Source organism: Vombatus ursinus, unplaced genomic scaffold (genome assembly GCF_900497805.2).
Source record: "Vombatus ursinus unplaced genomic scaffold, bare-nosed wombat genome assembly UNPS02014786.1, whole genome shotgun sequence".
Taxonomy (NCBI): domain Eukaryota; kingdom Metazoa; phylum Chordata; class Mammalia; order Diprotodontia; family Vombatidae; genus Vombatus; species Vombatus ursinus.
This window is the reverse complement of record NW_020954564.1, coordinates 13,646,713-13,666,262: the sequence shown is the minus strand read 5'-3', so window position 1 is coordinate 13,666,262 and position 19,550 is coordinate 13,646,713. Positions and strand designations below refer to the sequence as shown.

General features: G+C 41.1%; 1 protein-coding gene across 5 annotated transcripts in view; it reads right to left on the bottom strand.

The window, feature by feature from the left end:
- LOC114047350 (serine/threonine-protein kinase Nek6) overlaps positions 1 to 19,550 on the bottom strand; it is a 127,236-nt gene that overhangs the window by 78,806 nt on the left and 28,880 nt on the right. For 2 of the 5 annotated variants that reach the window (XM_027868156.1, XM_027868157.1), the window contains exons 2-3: positions 4,172 to 4,296; positions 2,028 to 2,075 (exon numbers count right to left, since the gene is read on the bottom strand). In XM_027868156.1, the coding sequence (XP_027723957.1) occupies positions 2,028 to 2,075; positions 4,172 to 4,264 (141 nt within the window). In that variant the 5' untranslated portion in view covers positions 4,265 to 4,296. Of the gene's footprint in view, positions 1 to 2,027; positions 2,076 to 4,171; positions 4,297 to 9,056; positions 9,109 to 18,331; positions 18,357 to 19,550 lie in introns of those variants that run through there. The other 3 variants (XM_027868154.1, XM_027868153.1, XM_027868155.1) reach the window with 3 other exon arrangements.

Genomic DNA, 19,550 nt, shown 5'->3' with positions numbered 1-19,550 from the left:
GCACTATCAGTATCTTGTGAAGGCAGTATGGTGCAGAGAAAAGAACACTCCCAGAACCGAATGAAAAACAACTACCAATATGGATATCTTTTCCCCAATTCATCAGTATTCTACTACGTAATGTTCTAATCCTGCCACTGCCAATTACTAGCTGAGTGACCTCAGGCAAGTCAATGTGAAGGGACTCAGTTTCCTCATCTGTAAAATGAGGCTGAACTGGTTGACTTCTAATGTTATTTGTTCTAAGGTCCATCCTAGCTCTAACAACCTATGATTCTATCATCCCTTCTAGTTCTAACATTGTTTGACTTCATGATGCCTCAACAGTTTTGTTGTGTTTTGTTTTTAAACAGTGGGGCTTTATACAAGGCAGAAAACAAACATGTGACTACCTTCCTCTCCCATTCCTACCCTGGACTGTCCCCAGGAAAAAAGAATGCCCTGCTCTCAGAACTCATTACTAAACTCTGGACAGATGCTGGCAGGCCTGGAGAAATTTTCACCCAATAATAGCCACATGGAGAAACACGGCAGCCCAGAGCCTGGGTAACAGGCGAATACAGAGTAATAGTTACTAATTACACCTAACTATGGCATTACCGATTCTAACATGTGCTACAAGATGCCACGAATGTATCTGTGGCAGCAGAACACTTCCTCATCTTGTTCATGAAATAATTACAGGGGCTCTCTCCTGCCAAATGAGGCAGTAATTAACCCTAATTGCTCAAAATGCAACTGGCTAATTCTAGGAGATTAATCAAGGGGATTCAATTATTATTGAATGACTTAATATGACAAATTGGTGCATTACCAGAGGAGGCACCATTTGCAGACAATGCAGGAAAACCACCAGAGTAGTCAGTAACCAGGGGACTGCCCAAGAGGTGTCCAAGAGAGTCACATCTTTCCTGAGTTCTGGTTACCTAAATTCCTCCTTGAAAATAAGACTTCTTTTCTACCCTCCTTCAGCCAGCAGTGGGAAGGCAGAGTATGGAAAATAAAGCATGGTGGAAAGGACCCTGAACTAGAAGTCAAGACACTAGAGTGTCAGTCCCAGCTCTGCTGCTAACCAAGTAAATGACCTTGAGCAACTTACACAACCTCTCTCTGGACCTATTTCCTACTCCATGAAATGAGGAGGATGGATTCTATAATACCTTAGGTCTCTCCTGCCTCCAGCATATTTTAAGGTCCCTTCCAGCCCTAACACTCCATGTTCTGTGTTATAATACTCTATATGATAAAATTCTGCCTAGGTCTAACATTCTATGTTCTAAGGTGACTTTCACCTCTAATATTCTATAAGCAATGTTCTAACATTCTTCATGGTCCCTTCTAACTTCTCTGCTCTCAGGTTATATCCAGCTCTTACATTCCACATCCTGAGGAATATGGTCTTATTTCTTAAGACCAAAAGGTCTTAAGAAATTCTCTTATGGCCTTAAGAGATCTTCTTCTTAGTCTTATTATTAAGACATTAATAAGAAGGTCTCTTCCAGATCAAACAGTCTATGATTATCTTATCTTTCAATAGCTTTGTTGTCCAAATCAACATTTCAATTCAACAATTATTAAGAACCTAGGTACATGGACTATGTTAGGTACTGGGGACACAAGATGAGGGAGGAACACAAGGTGGATAGAGTGTGGGAGCTTAGAATCAGGAAGATTCTTCTTCATGAGTTCAAATCTTACCTCAGACACTAGCTATGTGATCCTGGGCAAGTCACTTAACCCTTTTTGCCGCAGTTCCTGATCTGTAAAATGAGCCGGAAAAGGAGATGGCAAACCACTCCAAGAAAATCTTTGCCAAGAAAATCCCAAATAGGGATATGAAGAGTCGGACACAAATGAAAAATGATTCAATAGCAAAGATATTCTGATTTACTTATAAATAAGAAAAATACTTTATGTACTTAGAATAAATATTCATTCATGAAGAGGGAAAGAATACTAATAACTGGAGGGATTCAGGGAAGGCTTCACAGAGGAAGTGATCTCTGAGCTGAGCCTTGAATACTCACCACTTTCTGTATGGTCCACAGATCTATCAAGTGGGGATCTTCATGGAACTGCAAAACAAACTATTACTCTTCTAGCACAGAACAAAGATAAGCACTGTTCTGTGCAGCTGTATTCCAGGTAGAACATGCTCTCCCACTTAATAGATGGAAGGGAGAAAAGGGGATGCAGGGTCAGGGAATGGAGAAGAAAACAAACTAATGAAAAATAAACCTCAAAAAACTGTATTAATACTAATTATTTAAGGAAAATTAAAATCCATGACAGGAGGACCTAGAAAATATGTTCTTAAAATGTGAAGCAGAGACATGATGTGAGCACCTACTGTTGGAAAAATGGCACTGACAGACCTGCTCAACACAGGATTGCCACAAACCTTCAATTTGTTTTAAAAAAAAAACAAACTTCACAATATTTGCAAAGCACAATAAAGCAAAGCATAATAAAATGAGATTTGTCTGTATAGAGTCATGCCATAGAGATGAGGGCAGCTCACATTCAGCACGCCTTCCTCATCTCTGCCTGTTGAAATTCTTTTCCTTCAAGGCTCACAGCAAGCATCATACATACCTCAATCCTTCAGCAGAAAGTGTGCTATCAGCCTTCCTCAGATTTTGCCTGTATCACTCCTTTACCCATCACAATCTACTCTGAATTATAATTATTTATGCCCATGTCCTATTCCACCCCCAGTAGATATAAGTTCCCCAAAAGCAGAGAATGCACTTTTTTCTGTATCCCCAACCCTGAGCACAATGCCTTGCACATAGGAGACACTTAATACACATTTATTGAATTGAATTTATGGCCACCAAGCATTTTCAGTTCCATTAACTCATTGGGTCATCATCATAAAATCTCTGTGTTGTAATAATTCTAGGGCAAATGTTATTACCTCTATTTCTGTGATCTGAGGGGTGGGGGGTGGGGAAGATGGAATTTAAGGCTCAGCAACAGGAGTTGTTTGTGCAAATCCACACATCTAGCTAGTTAAAACAGAGCCATGACCCACACCTATGTCTTCTCCTCTCTATACTCTCCCTCAGTGAGCTCATCACTAAGCAGATGGCTCAAAGCCCATAAATTCAGCCCTGAACTCTCATCTCACACCAGGTCCATTACCTGCCACACACCTTCTCCTGGATACCCCATGAGCATCTCAATTCAACATGTCCTAAACAAAACTATCTTCATCACTCTCCCCCACCCCCCCCCCCAATACCAGCCCCTCTTCCAAATTTCCCTATGTCTCATCACTATCCTCCTACTCAGCCAGGTTTATGACCTTGGGAGTCATCCTTGACTTCCCTCTCCATCACCCCACAAACCCAATCTTGTAGCTTCAACAAAATCTCTCAAATTGCTCCCATCTTTCTATACACAACACCACCACCCTCATCCAGATCCTTATCACCATTCACCTAAACTACTTGAGCTCTCTACTCCCAGTCTTTCTCTTTTCCAATCTGATTCCTTAGGAAACATAATAAACCCTCTAAAGGGGTTATCTTACCCTGACAGTTGTTTTTTTTTTTTTGAGTGAGGGAGAAGGAGTGGTTAATGCAGGTCTTTGGAAGAAACATTAGAGACCACCTCACACAGCCCATCCTGGCAGAAGAATCCTGGCTCTAGTACTGCTGACCAGTGGTCATTCAGCTCCTGAAGGAAGACTTCTATTGAAAGTAACCCATTCTACTTTTGAACAGCTCTAATTGTTACTAAATTTTTCCTTCTACTGAGTTGAAATCTGCTTCTCTGCAGCATCCTCTGATCACTCCTTGTTCTACTCTCTGGGGCAAGCAAAACAAGGCTAATCCCTCACCCACATGACAGATTTTCAAATACTGGAAGGCAGGTATCATGTACCTACTAAGTCTTCTCCAGGCCAAATATCCTAGCTCTGTCAACAAGTCCTCAAAAGGGCAGTTTTCACTCATCTCATCATCCTGGTCTGTGAATCACTAGAGGGTGGGGGCTGGGATAGAGCAAATACTACTTTCTGTTCACTTAAAAGAAAGTGGTTCCCTAAGAAAAGAGGCAATGTGGCTTAGTGAAGAGATGGCTGTAATGATGTGGTTCAGAAAATGTCCTTAAAAAGGAACTCCTTTCCCCCACCAACCCTCCCAGAGAAGTCCATTATACTTACTTGGGGGTCAGGCTGATACTCTGTCCCTGGCATATGGCACAGGCTGCTGGTCTGATCCCCAAGATGATGTGCGTGGCTGTGTTGTCCTTCCATGGTATCATGCCAATCAGTACAAAAAGGGTGGGCTAGAGAGAAAAAAAAATAAGATAAATAAAGCCCCAAGGGGTTAGCAATGTGTTTAAGTTTCTTTTTTCTTAATTAATATTTTTTCATTTAACAACCACTTATTTTCTTGCCCTCTCAGCCCTGTCCCTCCCTTAAAAAAAAAAACCAAAAACCAGAACAAAAAAAGCTTGTAACAAATAGTCAAAGTCAAGCCCATCAATTAGAAAATCATTAAACAAATTATGGCATATTAATATTATAGAATACTATTATACTGTTAGAAATAATGAAGGGAGAGGTTTCAGAGAAACCTGAGAAGACTTGTAACTGATGCAGAATGAAGTAACCACAACCAAAAGAACAATTTATACCCTAACAACATTGTTAAAAAAAAAAAAAAACAAAAAAAAACAGCAACCTGAAAAGACTTAAAATCTCTGACTGATGTAATAATCAACTTCCATGAACCAGAAAAATCTTTCCATTCACTGGCCCCGGGCTCAACATTGGAGCAATGTCTCTGATTCTTCCCTCTCCCTAGATCTAGTCAGTTGTCATAGCCTGCCTCCTATAAATTAATATCCATCTCCTCTCTACAGTCACCAGCCTAGAGAAGGCCCTACCTAATTATTTCTCAAATCATCTATTGTAACTTCCTCCCTGCTTCCAGTCCCTACCCCTCTAATCCATCCTGGACATGCTACTGCAGGAATCTCCCAAATGAACATGTTGCTCTCTTGCTAAAAGACCTTCATCCGTTCTCTTCTGCCCACAGAAAGTCAATGCTGGAAGGCACCTGCGCTTCCTATGTGTCAGCCACTGTGGCCAGTATTTTGAGGCAAAACCAAGAATTAAATGGTCCCCACCCTCAAGGAGCTTATATTCTACTTGCAGGAAACACCATCTACATAAATAAATATAAAACATATCCAAAATCAGTACAAAGTAATTTTGGTTTTTGGTGGGGAGAATCAGAAAAGGCCTCCTGCAGGTTGTGGTATTTGAACTGAGACTTCAAGGGAGTAAAGTGCTCCCAGGGACAAAGGGGAGAGAACACTTCCAGGCATGGGAGACCAGTCTTGTACAAAGGATGTGGAAGGTCATGAGTGGGGAATAGTAAATAGAGACCAACATGGCTGGAATTTGATACACATGAGGAGAAGTAAAGTAAAATTAATTTAGAAAGATGGGCTGTCCTTAAATGTTAAAATATAGATAATTAGAGCTATAAAGGCCCTAGGATATCATTTAAGTCTAACTCTATGATTTTATGGATTGAGAAACTAAGTCCTAGAAATGGGAAGTGTGCCCAAGGTTCACATGATGAGTCAGTGGCAGGGTCTCCTGACCCCTAACCTCAGGTTTTTCCCATGACTTCCCCACTGCCACTTTTGCTTATTCTATCACCAGAAAAAGCATTCGCTTTGCTACCCACTCCTTCCTCACCTCTTCTGGCGATCCTTACCCTGGGGCTCATTTCAAAAAGGGTATGGCCCTTCCTACACAGCCCTAGGCCTGCTGCCTATTCACCCTCAAGAGAGTAAGATTCTGAGTCAGTTCTTGAATGGAAACTCCGCCTGTATCTGGAAATCACTGGCAGTGCCACAGAGGGTAGGCACTGAAGCTCCAGTGTGAGGCCCTGGCACCGCTATTGAGAGCAATCATGACGCAGGGGCACCTCCACCACAAGACCCACTCAGCATTCATGGCTTAACCACAGGCTAACAAAGGGCTCTTTGGAAAAGACTGAATTCCTCTGCATGTCAGGGCACCAGAAGCTGTACATTAAACCCCAGGAGGACAATACTACCACAAAGACTGCTTTTCTTATCACACAGGCAGGGCCTCATAAAACCAGCCCAAAGTAAAATGGAACATAGTTCTACTTCTCCAAAAACGGGGAAACACAAAGCTAAGCCAACATAACTGGGGTTATGGGGGGATAGGGGACAGGAGGGGAACAGAGGAATCCCATCCTAGCCACTTGTTATTCATATGACCTTGGACGAGTCATTTAAGCTCTACAGCACATACTACTATCCAGGCACACAGTAAACACTTAATAAATGCCTTTTCACTCACTCATTCATTCATGCCCTGGGGCTCAGGTTACTCATCCATAAAATGAAGAGATTAGACTAAATGACTTCTAAGATCCCTTCCAGCTCTAAATCTATAATACTGTGATCTCTGGTTCCCTGTGTTTTAAAGAGGTGAGTGCCCTCATTTTGGGGAATGAGACCCAGAAGGGAACTTGCCCTTCCTTTGGTTTTCTACAAGTGAGCCTTATACAAGCTACATACCCTCACTTAGTGAAAACAAACAAACAACTAAATATCTAAGCTAAAAAGGATCTTGGAACCCTGAATATTAGAGCTGGAAGGGATCTCAAAGATTACTTAGTCACAGAATTACAGAATCCAATCTCCTTGTTTTATAAAAGAAACTGAGATCCAGAAAGAAGGGTCTTTCCACTATATCAGGCTGACTCCTACCACTCCGACCTGCCTTCCCTCCTCCCTTTCTTTCTATAAATGGAGGCTGCTGAGAAAATAACATAAAATGCCTGTGAAATGCAAGTTATGTTTGATTAAGTACAAGGGGGAAAAGTCAAGAACACAAATCTCCAAGAGTTGAAATTCAGCCAGATGTCATCTGCTGAATACAATGCATCTTATTAATTCCTTTTAAAACATCCAGTCAACAGGAGAATCAATATGTCTAATCACTCGTCAATAATTATTACTATACATAATTTGTTAAATACCAATCCCCTTCCAATCTAGTTACAATGCAATTTAGCTTCTCTTTAGCTGTCACCTAGATTACTATAACCAACTCATGAACTGGGTGTAGTTAGTCCCCCTTCAATCTATCCTTCAGAAGCTGCCAAAGTTATCTTCCTTATGCACAGGGCTAATCACGTCACTTCTCTGCTCCAACACCTTCAAAGGATCCCAGTTACCTACAGGATAAAATCTACTTCCCTAGCCTGGCTGCAATCTACTTCTCCAAGCCATACCTTTGAGTACTTTCTTCTGAACATTGTGTATTAGCACAGACCTACACCCAGGGCTGGAATGCGCTCCACATCTCCTCATTTTGGTATAAGAAGCAGCATTACGTAGTTGAAAATGAAACAGATTTGGGATTAGAAAACTGGGTTCAAATCTCTGATCTTTTACCTACTGCCTATGTGATCTTGGATAGGTCACTTCCCTTCTTTGGGCCTCAGTTTCTTCGTGGGCAAAATAAAGGGAATAGACTAATACCTAAAGTCCCTTTCAGCTCAAATTTTATGATCCTGCTTATAAGTGCCTTCTCTTCCTTGAAGTCCCCCTCCACCTACCCCCACTGCCTCAGCTAGGAAGTTATTCCTCCCTTTCTTACAAACAAGTGATCCCTGTCTGTTTGACCCCTCCCATCCCATTTTCTACCTGATCTCCTCCACCAAAATTCCCTTCCCATACTTTATTGTGGTCCCTATGCTTTTCAACACAGTACAAGCTCTAGCAGGTCTAGCCAAGCTGGAAAGTCTACAAGTATGAGCAAGGTGACACAATGTTATTCAAGGATAAGCCTTGCTAACGATAAAGAGGTTTATCACTAAGTTGGCTGCAAAGATGAATTTTTGGTCCACAGACACATTCGAAGACCACCTATTGAAGTTTAGAAAAGTCAGTGATTTGCATCAATGGGAAAAGCATCTACACCAATGAAATCTCAGGGACGACATTATTTTTCATCACTGCCTTGCATTGAGAGATACTTAATGAACTGGTGAACTGAAGTGAGGAACTGGAAAATGTCCAGAGTTGAACAAAGAAAATTAAAGTTATGAAAAATATTTTCAACAAAGAAATGTTGAAAAGAGGTAGAAACATTATTCCAAGAAGCTAAGGTAAGTTGGTGTCTTAATTATTGTCAACGAGCTAAAAATAACTATTTTGATAGCACTTTAATGTTTGTAAGTGAGACAGAGAGATTTTTCTGTGGCCAGAATACAGCGCTTTTATTGCTAGTAAAAACACATAATAAAGGAAGGAATACAGCCCAGGTGCTCTACATCTAACTTCATTTTCATGCCAATCAAAGTGGATTTGGGGAGTGAGATAAGCTTCATCTCTACAACAGAAGAGCTCCTATGGGTTTTTTGGGGACAGAGTTCCTAAAACAGGTGTGGAGAACACAGGCTCATAATCAAGGACATAACAGAAGTTATAAGGAAATTCCTAATCCTAAGTCAGAAAGTTGTCTGGGACAACTTCAAATCAGCACCAGACAAAGAAGTTAAGACTGGACTTCCCTTACCCTGGGATGTTCTGCTGGCTTTTATTGGCTGATCTCTCTATGTAGTAGCTTTCTACCTCATCAGACAGGAGCAGAGAGGTCCAGCAGATGGTAGTAGAGAGCAGCTTGATGACCATAAAATTAGTGGAGATGCCCAACAGAGGTAATGCAAAAGAGAGCCTATCAAAGAGCCATAAAGAATAGCATGGCAACATCACCACTTGATATCGACAAACTTCCAGCATTAGAGGTATAAATTACTTGAGCCATGTGTGCTCCCTAAGTATATAACCTCCATAAATATTTTTGGGCCACATATGTTCTCTGCATGAGAATCCTTCCCAGTGGTCATGTAGTAATTTGTGGGAGAATATACCCCATCTTCCCACACCACACATATACATACACATGCATGCATACACACACACACACACACACACACACACACACACACACCCCCTGTGTGCATAAGGGAATATTTTCTTTTTACCTTTTTTTTTTGTTAAAGTATCTTTTGTTTTCAACATGTCCCAGGCTGGCTGGTAAAAATAAACATCTCATTCATCATTTAGGGAATAGCTAGGCAAACTGTGGTATTGGGCTCCAAAGCGCTGACCCCAAAATCATAGATCTAGAACTGGCAATGTCTTCAGAAGCAACTAGCCTCCTTTTTTTCCCCCAATAATTAGGGCACAGGGAGGCAAAGGGCCTTTTCCAAGGTCACACAAGTAGTAAGTATGTGAGTGGGATTTGAACTCAGGCCCTATGATTTCACAGTCATCATTCTTTCACACTATATCACACTACCACAGTTCCTAGCTTCTCTAAGACCACTGATCTTGCAAGAGATGGCGCAATGGTTGCACAGTCAGGGAAACTGCCAGCTTCCGGTGCTGGGAGGAACTGGAAAAAAAAAAAAGGAAATTGAAAGAGTTGTTCTACAAGGCGCCTTGAGCAAAGACAATGAAAGTTAGGTTTTCAGAGTGACTGTTTTTTGCCAAGTCAGTTAACAATAAAGCAGCCCCTGCCAGAAACACAGTCACAGACCAACTATGTCAGGAATGCAGGAGCCTGAGGCTGAACAGCCTTCTTGCAAATGGCTAATCTCAAAGGCTAAATTCTCAAGAAGTCAATTCAATTCAACTAACATTTCTTAAGCACATTCTATGAGTATGGCCCTATGTTCAGGTCTGGGAATACAAAGATGAAAAACAACATGGTCTCTGCCCTTGATGGAACTTACAACTGGAAGAGGGGGAAGGGAAAGAAGGAAAGCAGAGGCAGAGCCTACTGCTGCAGAAAGAACACAGACAGGGTTGGTTATCAAAGAACTCTGGCTCAAAACCTCTGTCATTTACTACTCTTTGACCTTGGATAAGTCACTTTCCTTTTATATATCTTTCCATATCTGTAAAATGAGTGCACTGAGATTTTCCTTGGACAGGTGGGTGACTATGGATATGGAAGACTGAATGCATTGTCAGACACAGTGAACAGATTGCTATTACTTTTGCTTAGCTTTTTCTTTGTTCAAAGGGAAGGTTCACTGTGTAGGGGTTGGAGGTGGAGTAATATATCTGGAAATGACTATGATATAAAAAGAAAAGGCATCAATAAAACTGTATTATAAAAGAGCAAACAGAAGGAAACAATTGTCCTGCAAGTCTGCTCTTATTTTAAGCCTTTATTAAAAAAAAAAAACAACACAATAAAAAATAAGGGCACCAAAGTAGATGATCTCTAAGGTCCTTTCAAGTTTCAAATTCTATGATTCATTCAATCAATGCTCATTAGATAAATACACACAAATAAGCATGAAATAAGGTGTTATATGACAAGCAAAGGAGAACTCCAAACAAGTAGCTCTAGGACTATCTGAGAAAGGCTAGATCAAAGAACAAAGGATCAGAGGACCTGGGTTCAAATCTCTGCCTTCTGTGTGACCTTAGCCAAGGTCTCTGGGCATCTCTAAAATTAAGGGGTTGGACTAAATAACTTCTAAGGTCCCCCGCAGCTCTTTGATCTTATAGCAAATACTCGAGTTTGGCTAGAACACACTTTGTGAAGGAGTGCAAGGGTCAGATGAAGCTGGAAAAGCAGGTTGTGGACTGTGGAGGGCCTTGACTGTCAGGCTAAGAAATCTCTATTTTTTTTTCAATTCCTTAAGATCTACTGGAGTCTCAAAGAGGGTCCTACATATAAGATATGCTATGTGTTTCCAAATATGTGTTTCCAATAGAGTCCTGTCAATCAATCACTCTTCTCTTTCCCTACCTACTTCAATACCACCACCACCTTTTCCTCCATTAATTAAAAAAACATTTCTTGGAAGGGGAATGGGGAATGAAGTGGGGGTGGGGAGGGAGAGGGGATATACAAAAAAATTCTCTTGGACGAGGATCATTTATCTAGTAGGCTTTTGCATAAGTGTCAGAGAAGTGTGGTAGTGATTTCTAACTTACTTTGGGCCGCATCAGTTAGCTCATTAGAACTGGCCTATTATTTTGACTCTGGCTTTTTGGCTAGATGAACTTCACTCAACAGACAAAGTTATAGAATGTTCAAGTTGGGAAGGACCTTAGAACATGGAATGTCCAAATATAGACCATACAATATTAGGGTTGGAAGGAAACTTAGAACATAGAGTACTAGAACTGGGGAGGGCCTTAAAACACAGAAAGTGAGAAGACAGAATATTAGAATTAGACATATATATTCCTCCTCTTCAATCTGGAGATAACAGTCCCTTTACTCTCTCCTCTATGGTGTGGTGAGACTAGAACTTTTGTAAACTGTAAAGAAAATAGAAATGGGAGTTTCCTCATTATTATGATGCCACAGTAGAGAATCATGGCATAGTGAAAAGAACACTGGATTTGGAGACAGAGGACCTGAGTCTGAATCACAGTTCTACTACTTAATTTATATCTACAGGACTCTAGGTAAATCACTTAACCTCTCTGAGCCTCAGTTTCCCTTTCTACAAAATAAGGGGTTTAGACCAGATGATCTCTTAAGGTCCCTTCCAATTCTCCATTATTGTTCTCATCATTCCGTCCTTAAAGGCTATGTACAATGTAGGTTCAGAAGCCAGAGTCCTTCCTCCTCCTCTCAGTAGGTCCCTGGGGATGCCAGTGTGACGTCTTAATCACTTGACAGGAAGCAGCAAGATCTCAGACCCAAAACGAAGGCAGCCTGGTCAAACCAGACATTAAACCTGGAACTGATTACATCAGATTTCCCCCGACTGTTCTGCTGTGAGCTGTCAGTTTCACAGAAAGTAATGTCAAAGAAAGGATTGGTGTGACAAATGTTTCACTGGCAAGAGATGTGTAGTTTTCAGAGTCCAAGGACACAAGGGCAGTAAGAGGCAGAAATGGGATTCAAACCCAGATCCCTTGGCTCCAAATGGGGCGTTCTTTTCACAACCTAAAGAGTGGGTTCTTCTTGCTTGTACAATCTGGCCCAGGGAATACTAAATCCACATCTAAAATAAGAGTGCTATGACCCATCATATATTCACATATACAACAGCACAACCGCTTAAACCTATCCAGGAAGATTTTTAGTTCGTCAGTAAGCATTTATTAAGCACCTACTATATGCTAGGCACTGTGTTAAGTGCTAAGGATGTGAAGAAAAAAAAACACAACAAATCCTGTTATCATACAGCTCATTAAAGAGGCAACAGGGTCTACCAGGAGGGAGTAATAGGATTGAAGTTAGGAGGCCAGGGTTAAGTCCCAGCTCCAGCACTTACTAACTGTGTGACCTTAAACAAGTCCCTTCCTTTGTTCAGGTTTCAAGAGTTTTATCTATAAAAGGAACACAATAGACTGGATGATCTCTAAGGTTCCTTGTAAGCTTTTAACAGGGGTGGGGAACCTTCAGCCTCAAGGCCACATGTGGCCCTCTAGGTCCTCAAGCGAGGTCCATGGACTGAATCCACACTTCACAGAACAAATCCCCCTAATAAAAGGATTTGTTCCGTAAAAACTGGACTCAGTCAAAAAGCTGCACCCAAGGACCTAGAAAGCCACATATGGCCTCGAGGCCACAGGTTCCCCACCCCTGGATCAGAACACTCGTTTGAGTGTGAGCAAGTCACTTTATCTCAATTGGGTCTTGCCTTCTCTGTAAAATGATAGTAATATCATCAATTCTCCCTGAATCACAGCTGTAAGTAAGGGTATAAGAAACAAGTTCTGCGCAAAAAGTAAACTGCTATATAATCAGAAAATGCAGAAAGGGACTTGAGAACATAAAAGTGTTAGAACACAGAAACAGTCTATATTCAATATTCCAACAATCTGAGATATGAGGTTCCCTCAAGCTCTAATATTCTATGCTCTATGATTATGCATCTTGGAATCACTCTCACTTATTAATTAAACAAGATACAAAACCCTCTTCAAATCCTCCTTCTCCTGGTAATAAAATACTGGCTCAGAAAAAAGAAATGTCCCTTCCCCCTCTTTTCCCAACAATGGTTTTACCATTAAAGGTGACAACAGGAAATAACAGAAATTATACTAGAAGGAGTTCTCCCTGTTCTCTCGCAAAAGCCCATAACCAGTTCCATCCTCTCTGGAAAGGGGCCAAATCATTAATGTCCTATGAGACTGTAACAAAGGCAGGTCACAGTTACATGGATCCAAGGAGGAAGAATGGGTTCTTTTTAAGGAGTGTTATAGAAGGAGGCCTGGCAATGAGAGGAACTAAGGTTGCAATTTGGGGAAAGGGGAAGCCATATAGGTGTAAGTAAGGGTACAAGAAACAATATTTAGGCTTTGTGCATTAGTATTAAAAACACTAAAATATGGTTGGCTCAAATTATTTAAGAGTAGCCAAAAGGGAGTGGTGAGGTATCTAGCAGAAGGAAAACGTGGATGCTAGTCCTGGGTCTAAGACTGTGTGACTACCAGTAGTCATATCACTCCTTTGTACCTCAAATTATAAAGATAATTATCTTTAAAAGAATAAGAATTTTTATTAATGAAATGGCTGTGATTCCAGAGGACCAATAATAATCTGTCCTACTCACCTCCTAGAAGAGAAAATCAGATATATTTTTAGACAATGACAGTGTGGGAAATTCTTTTCCTCAATTATGTACATTTATTAAAAGGTCTCCCCTCAATTAAAGGGGGAAGGAGGGGAAATTTTTAAAAATTAATTAACTATATATATATATATATATATACATATATATATATATACACACATTTTAGGCAATTGGAGTTAAGTGACTTGCCTAGGGTCACACAGCTCGTAAGTGTCAAGTGTTTGGTCCAAGGCCGGATTTGAACTCAGGTCCTCCTGACTGCGCCACCTAACTGCCCCCAAAATAAAATTTTTAAAAGGGGTTTAGGTCACTAGATGATCTTTGAGATTCCTTCCAAGCTCTAACATTCAATCAACCTACGAACACTTCATTGGTATTGACAAGTCATAATTTGATTGGTGATATCATTTGGGGATTGCTAGCTTCCCCATTTAGCACCTCACCTCACACCTCCTCCACTGGGAAAACTTTACCAGAATCATCAGAAATAACAGTACTGGTAAGACAACATGATGTTACCTCAAGCATATTAGTAATCCAGGCCAGAAAGAAGAGAACAGACCAAGACAGAACAGAAATGTTTAAAGCTACTAGAGGTCAGCCTGCCTTTGGAAAACCTATATAATCTGATAGGGAATGTTCCCCACATAGGCCTAAAGTATAAAAACTAGTACACAAAGCAACCCTGGGGAAAACATGGCTTGAAAGAAGGAGTAAATAGCAGGGATAGAGAAGGAAAAAAAGGAGGGGGAAGGGAAGAGGGACTGAAAAGAGAGAAAGACAGGGGAGAGGGAAGAAAGGGAAGAAAAAGAAGAAGAGGGAGGATGAGGAGAGAAAGAGGAAGGAGGTAGGAGGGAGAAGTGCAGGGAAGAATGGTTCCCTGAAGCTTGAGGCTATACGGCTATATCCTGTCTTTTAGAATATATACACCTCTTTGGAATCAGTGGGCAGATTCCCTGAAACAGAGTATCACATCACACAAATCACAGAAAGGAAAAAGTAAATTGTACAACTAAGCAAAACTGAGTAGAGTAGAGAGCCATACTCCCCCTTGGGTCTGGGGCCATCTGTAACCATTTCCCTTCTGGGAGCAGGCCTAATCCCTGCCTACTCTCTTATCCTAGCATGTAGTATGGCTCCACCAGCCACCCACTACTGAAAAAAATGAGAACCCACAAATAAAAGCTAAATGGTTCTGGGGAAGTCCAGGGGATTACTTAGGGTGAACTGAGACTTTGAGGGAAAAGTTAGAGTCAAAAAGGTGTCAGAGCTGGAAGGGCCCTCTGAGGAGCATCTGGTACACTCTGAACTTGAGAAGGGATCCTGTCCTACAACATACTTAAAGACTGGTCATCCCACCAATTGGCAGTTCAGTACCCTCCTTGGCAGTCCATCCCATATTCATATAGCTGACAGAGTCAACAGATCTGAATTCAAGTTCCAACTGTCACCTACTTACTGTGTGACCTTGGACAAATCCTAAATCAGCATCCCCGTTTGCAAAATGAGGAGGTTGATGACCATGATGACAATGATGACAATGATGATGATGATGATAAAGTTTTAAGGTTTGCAAAGCACTTTTACAAATACTATATCATATGACCCTCACGACAACCCTGGAAGGGAGGTGCTATTATTATCCCCATCTTACAGATGAGAGAACAGAGGTGAACAGAGATTAAATAACTTGCCTATGATCACACAGTGAGGCCAGCTTTGAACTTAGGTCCTGTTGACTTCAAATCCAGCATTCTATCTACTGGGCCACCTAGTTGGCTGGACCAGATTATCTCTAGTACTCCTCTGAACACTAACAATCTGTGATACTTTTTCCACAAAGCACTGCAAAATTTACAAAGTGCTATAGTGACATTATTTTATCCCATATTCACAATAGCCCTATCAAGCAGGTCATAATAATCGTGCCTCACATTTATGTAGTGCATCAAGGTTTACAAATCAATTTCTTCTGGATAACCCTGTCAGACAGACAGTATAGGCAAATCTCATTTTACGGATGAGAAAACTAAAACTACACTGGGAAAATGACTTGCTCAAAAGTAACAGAGCTAATAAAAATCAGAGCTAGGACTCAAATTCAGATCCTTTTGATTCCAAATCTAGGGTTCCTCCTACTATACCAAGCCACTTCCCTTAATATTTAAAGCCAAAGGTATTTACATGTAACACAGATGGGATTCTTTCACCATCTCCTCCATCAGATGCAGTTCTTTCTCCAATCCGCTACCCAGTAAGAGTGCCAGGTCAGAGTTGGCATGATCTCTCTATAGTCTGGCCTTACCTGGAAAGGCCACACTGAGCTGGCCACAAGGTAGCATCTAAAGAGACCTCAGTGGACAAGGAAAAGAAGCAAAAATGAATCCCAAGGAATATAAATTTGCTTTCCTAAAGATTTTAAAACTCCTCACTAAGCTACACCTAAAAACCAAGAAATGGTTTTTAAAAAGAAAAGCTGACTTGCCGAGGTCATTTCTGGAGGGTTTTTTTTTGGGGGGGTGGAGAGGGGTACATAATAGCACCATAATACATTTAATCCTGAAGGCACAAGGAAGGGACATTTTAAAGAGCTGCTTTCCAAAGTATGCAGTTGTGTAAACCTCCCTAAAGTAGAAACCTTAACTATCTCTCACTAGTCAGCTTCCAATGGACTGCAACACACTACCTCAAAGACAAAAGGGATTTACTTAGATAAGGCCCGAAACGAAGGGACCAGCCCACACACATTATAAAATTTTCACAAAGTTAGCTATGCCAAGCTAGATGAAAATTGAAAATTATAGACTGTTAAAACCTAGAATGTAAGAGCTGGAAGGGTCCTTCAATGGCACCCTGTTAAGAGTTAGAAGGCAGCACACAATTTTAGGGCAGGGAACAAAGGATGTTGAAATACACACTACGGAATGTTACATCTAAAAAGGAACGTTATCTCATCAGGAAGGTAAAACACAGAATGTTAGATCCAGAAGAGATCATAAAACATACACTCTTGGAATATAGAATGATAAGTCTGAAAGAGACTTTATAGAGGTCATATAGTCCAACCCTCTCCTTTTTAATAGTCTGGGAAAGCAAAGCTGAGAGAGGCTAGGTGATTTGCCCAACGTCACAAAGTGAGTGAAGGGCAGAGCCAAGACTAGAATCCAGACTGACCAACTCCCAAGACAACATTCTTGGGATTTATCACTGCCTAAAAAACAAAACTGCTGAGAGTTGTTCTAAATCATTGGAGTGACTGAAATGGCAGCACTAACAATTATTAATTCAATTGGGGGTGAGGTTGAAAAAAATCATAGACTAATTCCTAGAGTTTTTTAATGTTACCAACTCTGCCCAGGTCTCATGTAGCTTATAAGGTGCAGAGAAATTCCCACTTTCCCTTTAAAAACAAAATTATTTGTTGCATTTGACTCACTTGGCACTTCCTTCTTTCCCTATCCCCCTGGTTGTAAGGGCTCTCTCCCTCTTCAAAGATCTGATATTTGCTTACATATGTACCTACCATAGAATACAAATAGCTCCTCAAAAGTCTAGACTATTTTGCTCCTTGTATTCTCAGGCCTAGCATTTGTATTCTCAGGCCTAGCATCCCGTCCAACTCTGTTACCCCATTTGGGATTACCTCAGTAAAGACACTGGAGTGCTGTGTCATTTCCTTCTTTAGCTCTTCTTACAGATAAGGAAACTGAAGCAAACAGAGTTAAGTGATGTGCCTTCAGTCACTCAACCAGTAAGTGTCTAAGGCTGGATTTGAACTCAGGAAGATTAGTCTTCCTGCCTCCCGACCTGGTGCTCTGTCCACTGCACCACATAGCTGCCCAGGCCTAGCACAGTACTTACTTAATAAATATTTGCTGAATTGAACTAAAATTCATGGATCACAAGATCAAAGCACTAGAGTCAAGAAGGGAGATGATTATAGCTGGAGGAGGCCTCAGAGACCATTTGATCCAACCCTCTCATTTTATAGATAGGGAACCTGAGAGGAAAGGGGAAGCATCACACAGCTATGCAATGGTAGAGATAGAACTGGACCCCAGGTTTTCATACAAGGATCTTTATTCTATATCAAGAGTTCAAATATCCATGGCACCACCACCATCCTTTCAGAGATCCAGGTTTGTAATGTCAGAATTATCTTTGTCTCTGCTCATTGCTTCATCCCCATATGGAATCAGTCACCAAGTCTGTGGATTCTCTCTCTACTACTCTAAGCAAACAGCCACCACTTTAATCCAGGTCTTCTTCACCTCTTATCTTAACCATTACAAAGGTCTCCTAATTGACCTCCCCGCTCTCCAATCCATCCATCACCCAGAGGCCAAATTTATATTCCTAAAACAGACATGACAATGTCATTTCCTTGCTCCCTCTTCAGTAGCTAGATTCCTACTGTTCTAAAATAAAATACAAAATCCTCAATCTGACCTTCCTAGTATGGCTCCCAGCCATTATGTGATATTACTCCATTCCATGTACTCTCTGTTCCAGCCAAACTGGCTCCTCCATGGCCTTTCTTCTCTTGCTTCCCTAGCATGGCACAGGTAATCCTGTGACATACTCTGTCATCTCCTAAAATCCCTAGCTTCCTTCAAAGCCCAGTTCAAGGACTACCTCCATAGGCTCATCCCTCAGATGTCCCTCCTGAAATTACCTTATATTGCTCAGTATTTACTTACCTGTATCCATATCACATTCCCTCCCATCTTCTTTGTACCACTGAAACAGTGCCCTGCAAATAGCACAGGGCACTGGACAGGTATCAGCAGGTCCTCAGACACCAGTCCTGACTCCACAATTATCCCACATGAGCATGAGCAAGTCATTCACATTCCTTTGGCCTAAATGTCCCCGCCCTATATAAAACGAGGTACTTTCTAGCCAGTATTCCCTTTTGCCCAGGAGAGGTAGATCAGTAATCTAACATTCCATGTTCTAAGGTTCCTGCTAGTTCTAACATTCTATGATACTATGTGTTCCAAAATAGTATTAACTGAATATCATTGAACTCAAAGTCTGATCTGATTTTGAAATTTTGCATCTGACATTTGATGGTTTTGTAATACTGGGCAAGTAACTTCTCTGAATCAAGACTTCCTCATCTGTAAAATGGGTAAACAACTATTTGTATCAACCTGCCTAACAGGGCTATTGCAAAGAAAGTGCTTTGTCAATTTAAAGGACTACAGGAATATTAGTTGTTATTAAGTCTTTGTTCTAAGGCCCCTTCTAGCTCTAACAATCTACATTCCAAGGCTTTCTTTCCAGATCTAACATTGTGCAATTCTACATATTTACCCACTATTCTATACAACAAGCCAGATTACCTCCACATATAGCCCAGACAATTCCTGTAACGATGCTCCAAAACACAGTCTGAAAACGGAAATGAGGAACACAATAATCCTTCTCCACCTAGCAGAGGGCAAACCAGGGGCCCAAAGGTTATGGCTCAGACACCAGTTTAAAGAAGCAGCCCTGGGGTTCCCCACACCCCCCAAAAAAGGCCAATCAAGCTTCCACACAACACAGCCTCTCGGAAACAATGAAATGATGCCAAAACATTTTACCAAGTAACCACAAGATCAGTGATGTGACTTTCTTAGTCTCTGCTGCCTGGTTTCTCTTCCTCCCCCCATGGCTCTGCCACAATAAAATAAATCTGACAAGATGCTTGGGGAGATAACTCATATATTTAAATGACTATCTCTGCCTCATGATTACATGAACCTCCCCGGTTCACTGTACCCAGGGCAAGAAAGGCAAGCTGGTCCTAGGAGAGTATTATTTGTGAGTGACTTTTATTGTCCATTATCTTACAGCATTTACACCACCACTAGGATGCCTAGTAGGAATATTTCACAGCAGAAATATCTCTGTCGTTAGTATTCACATCGC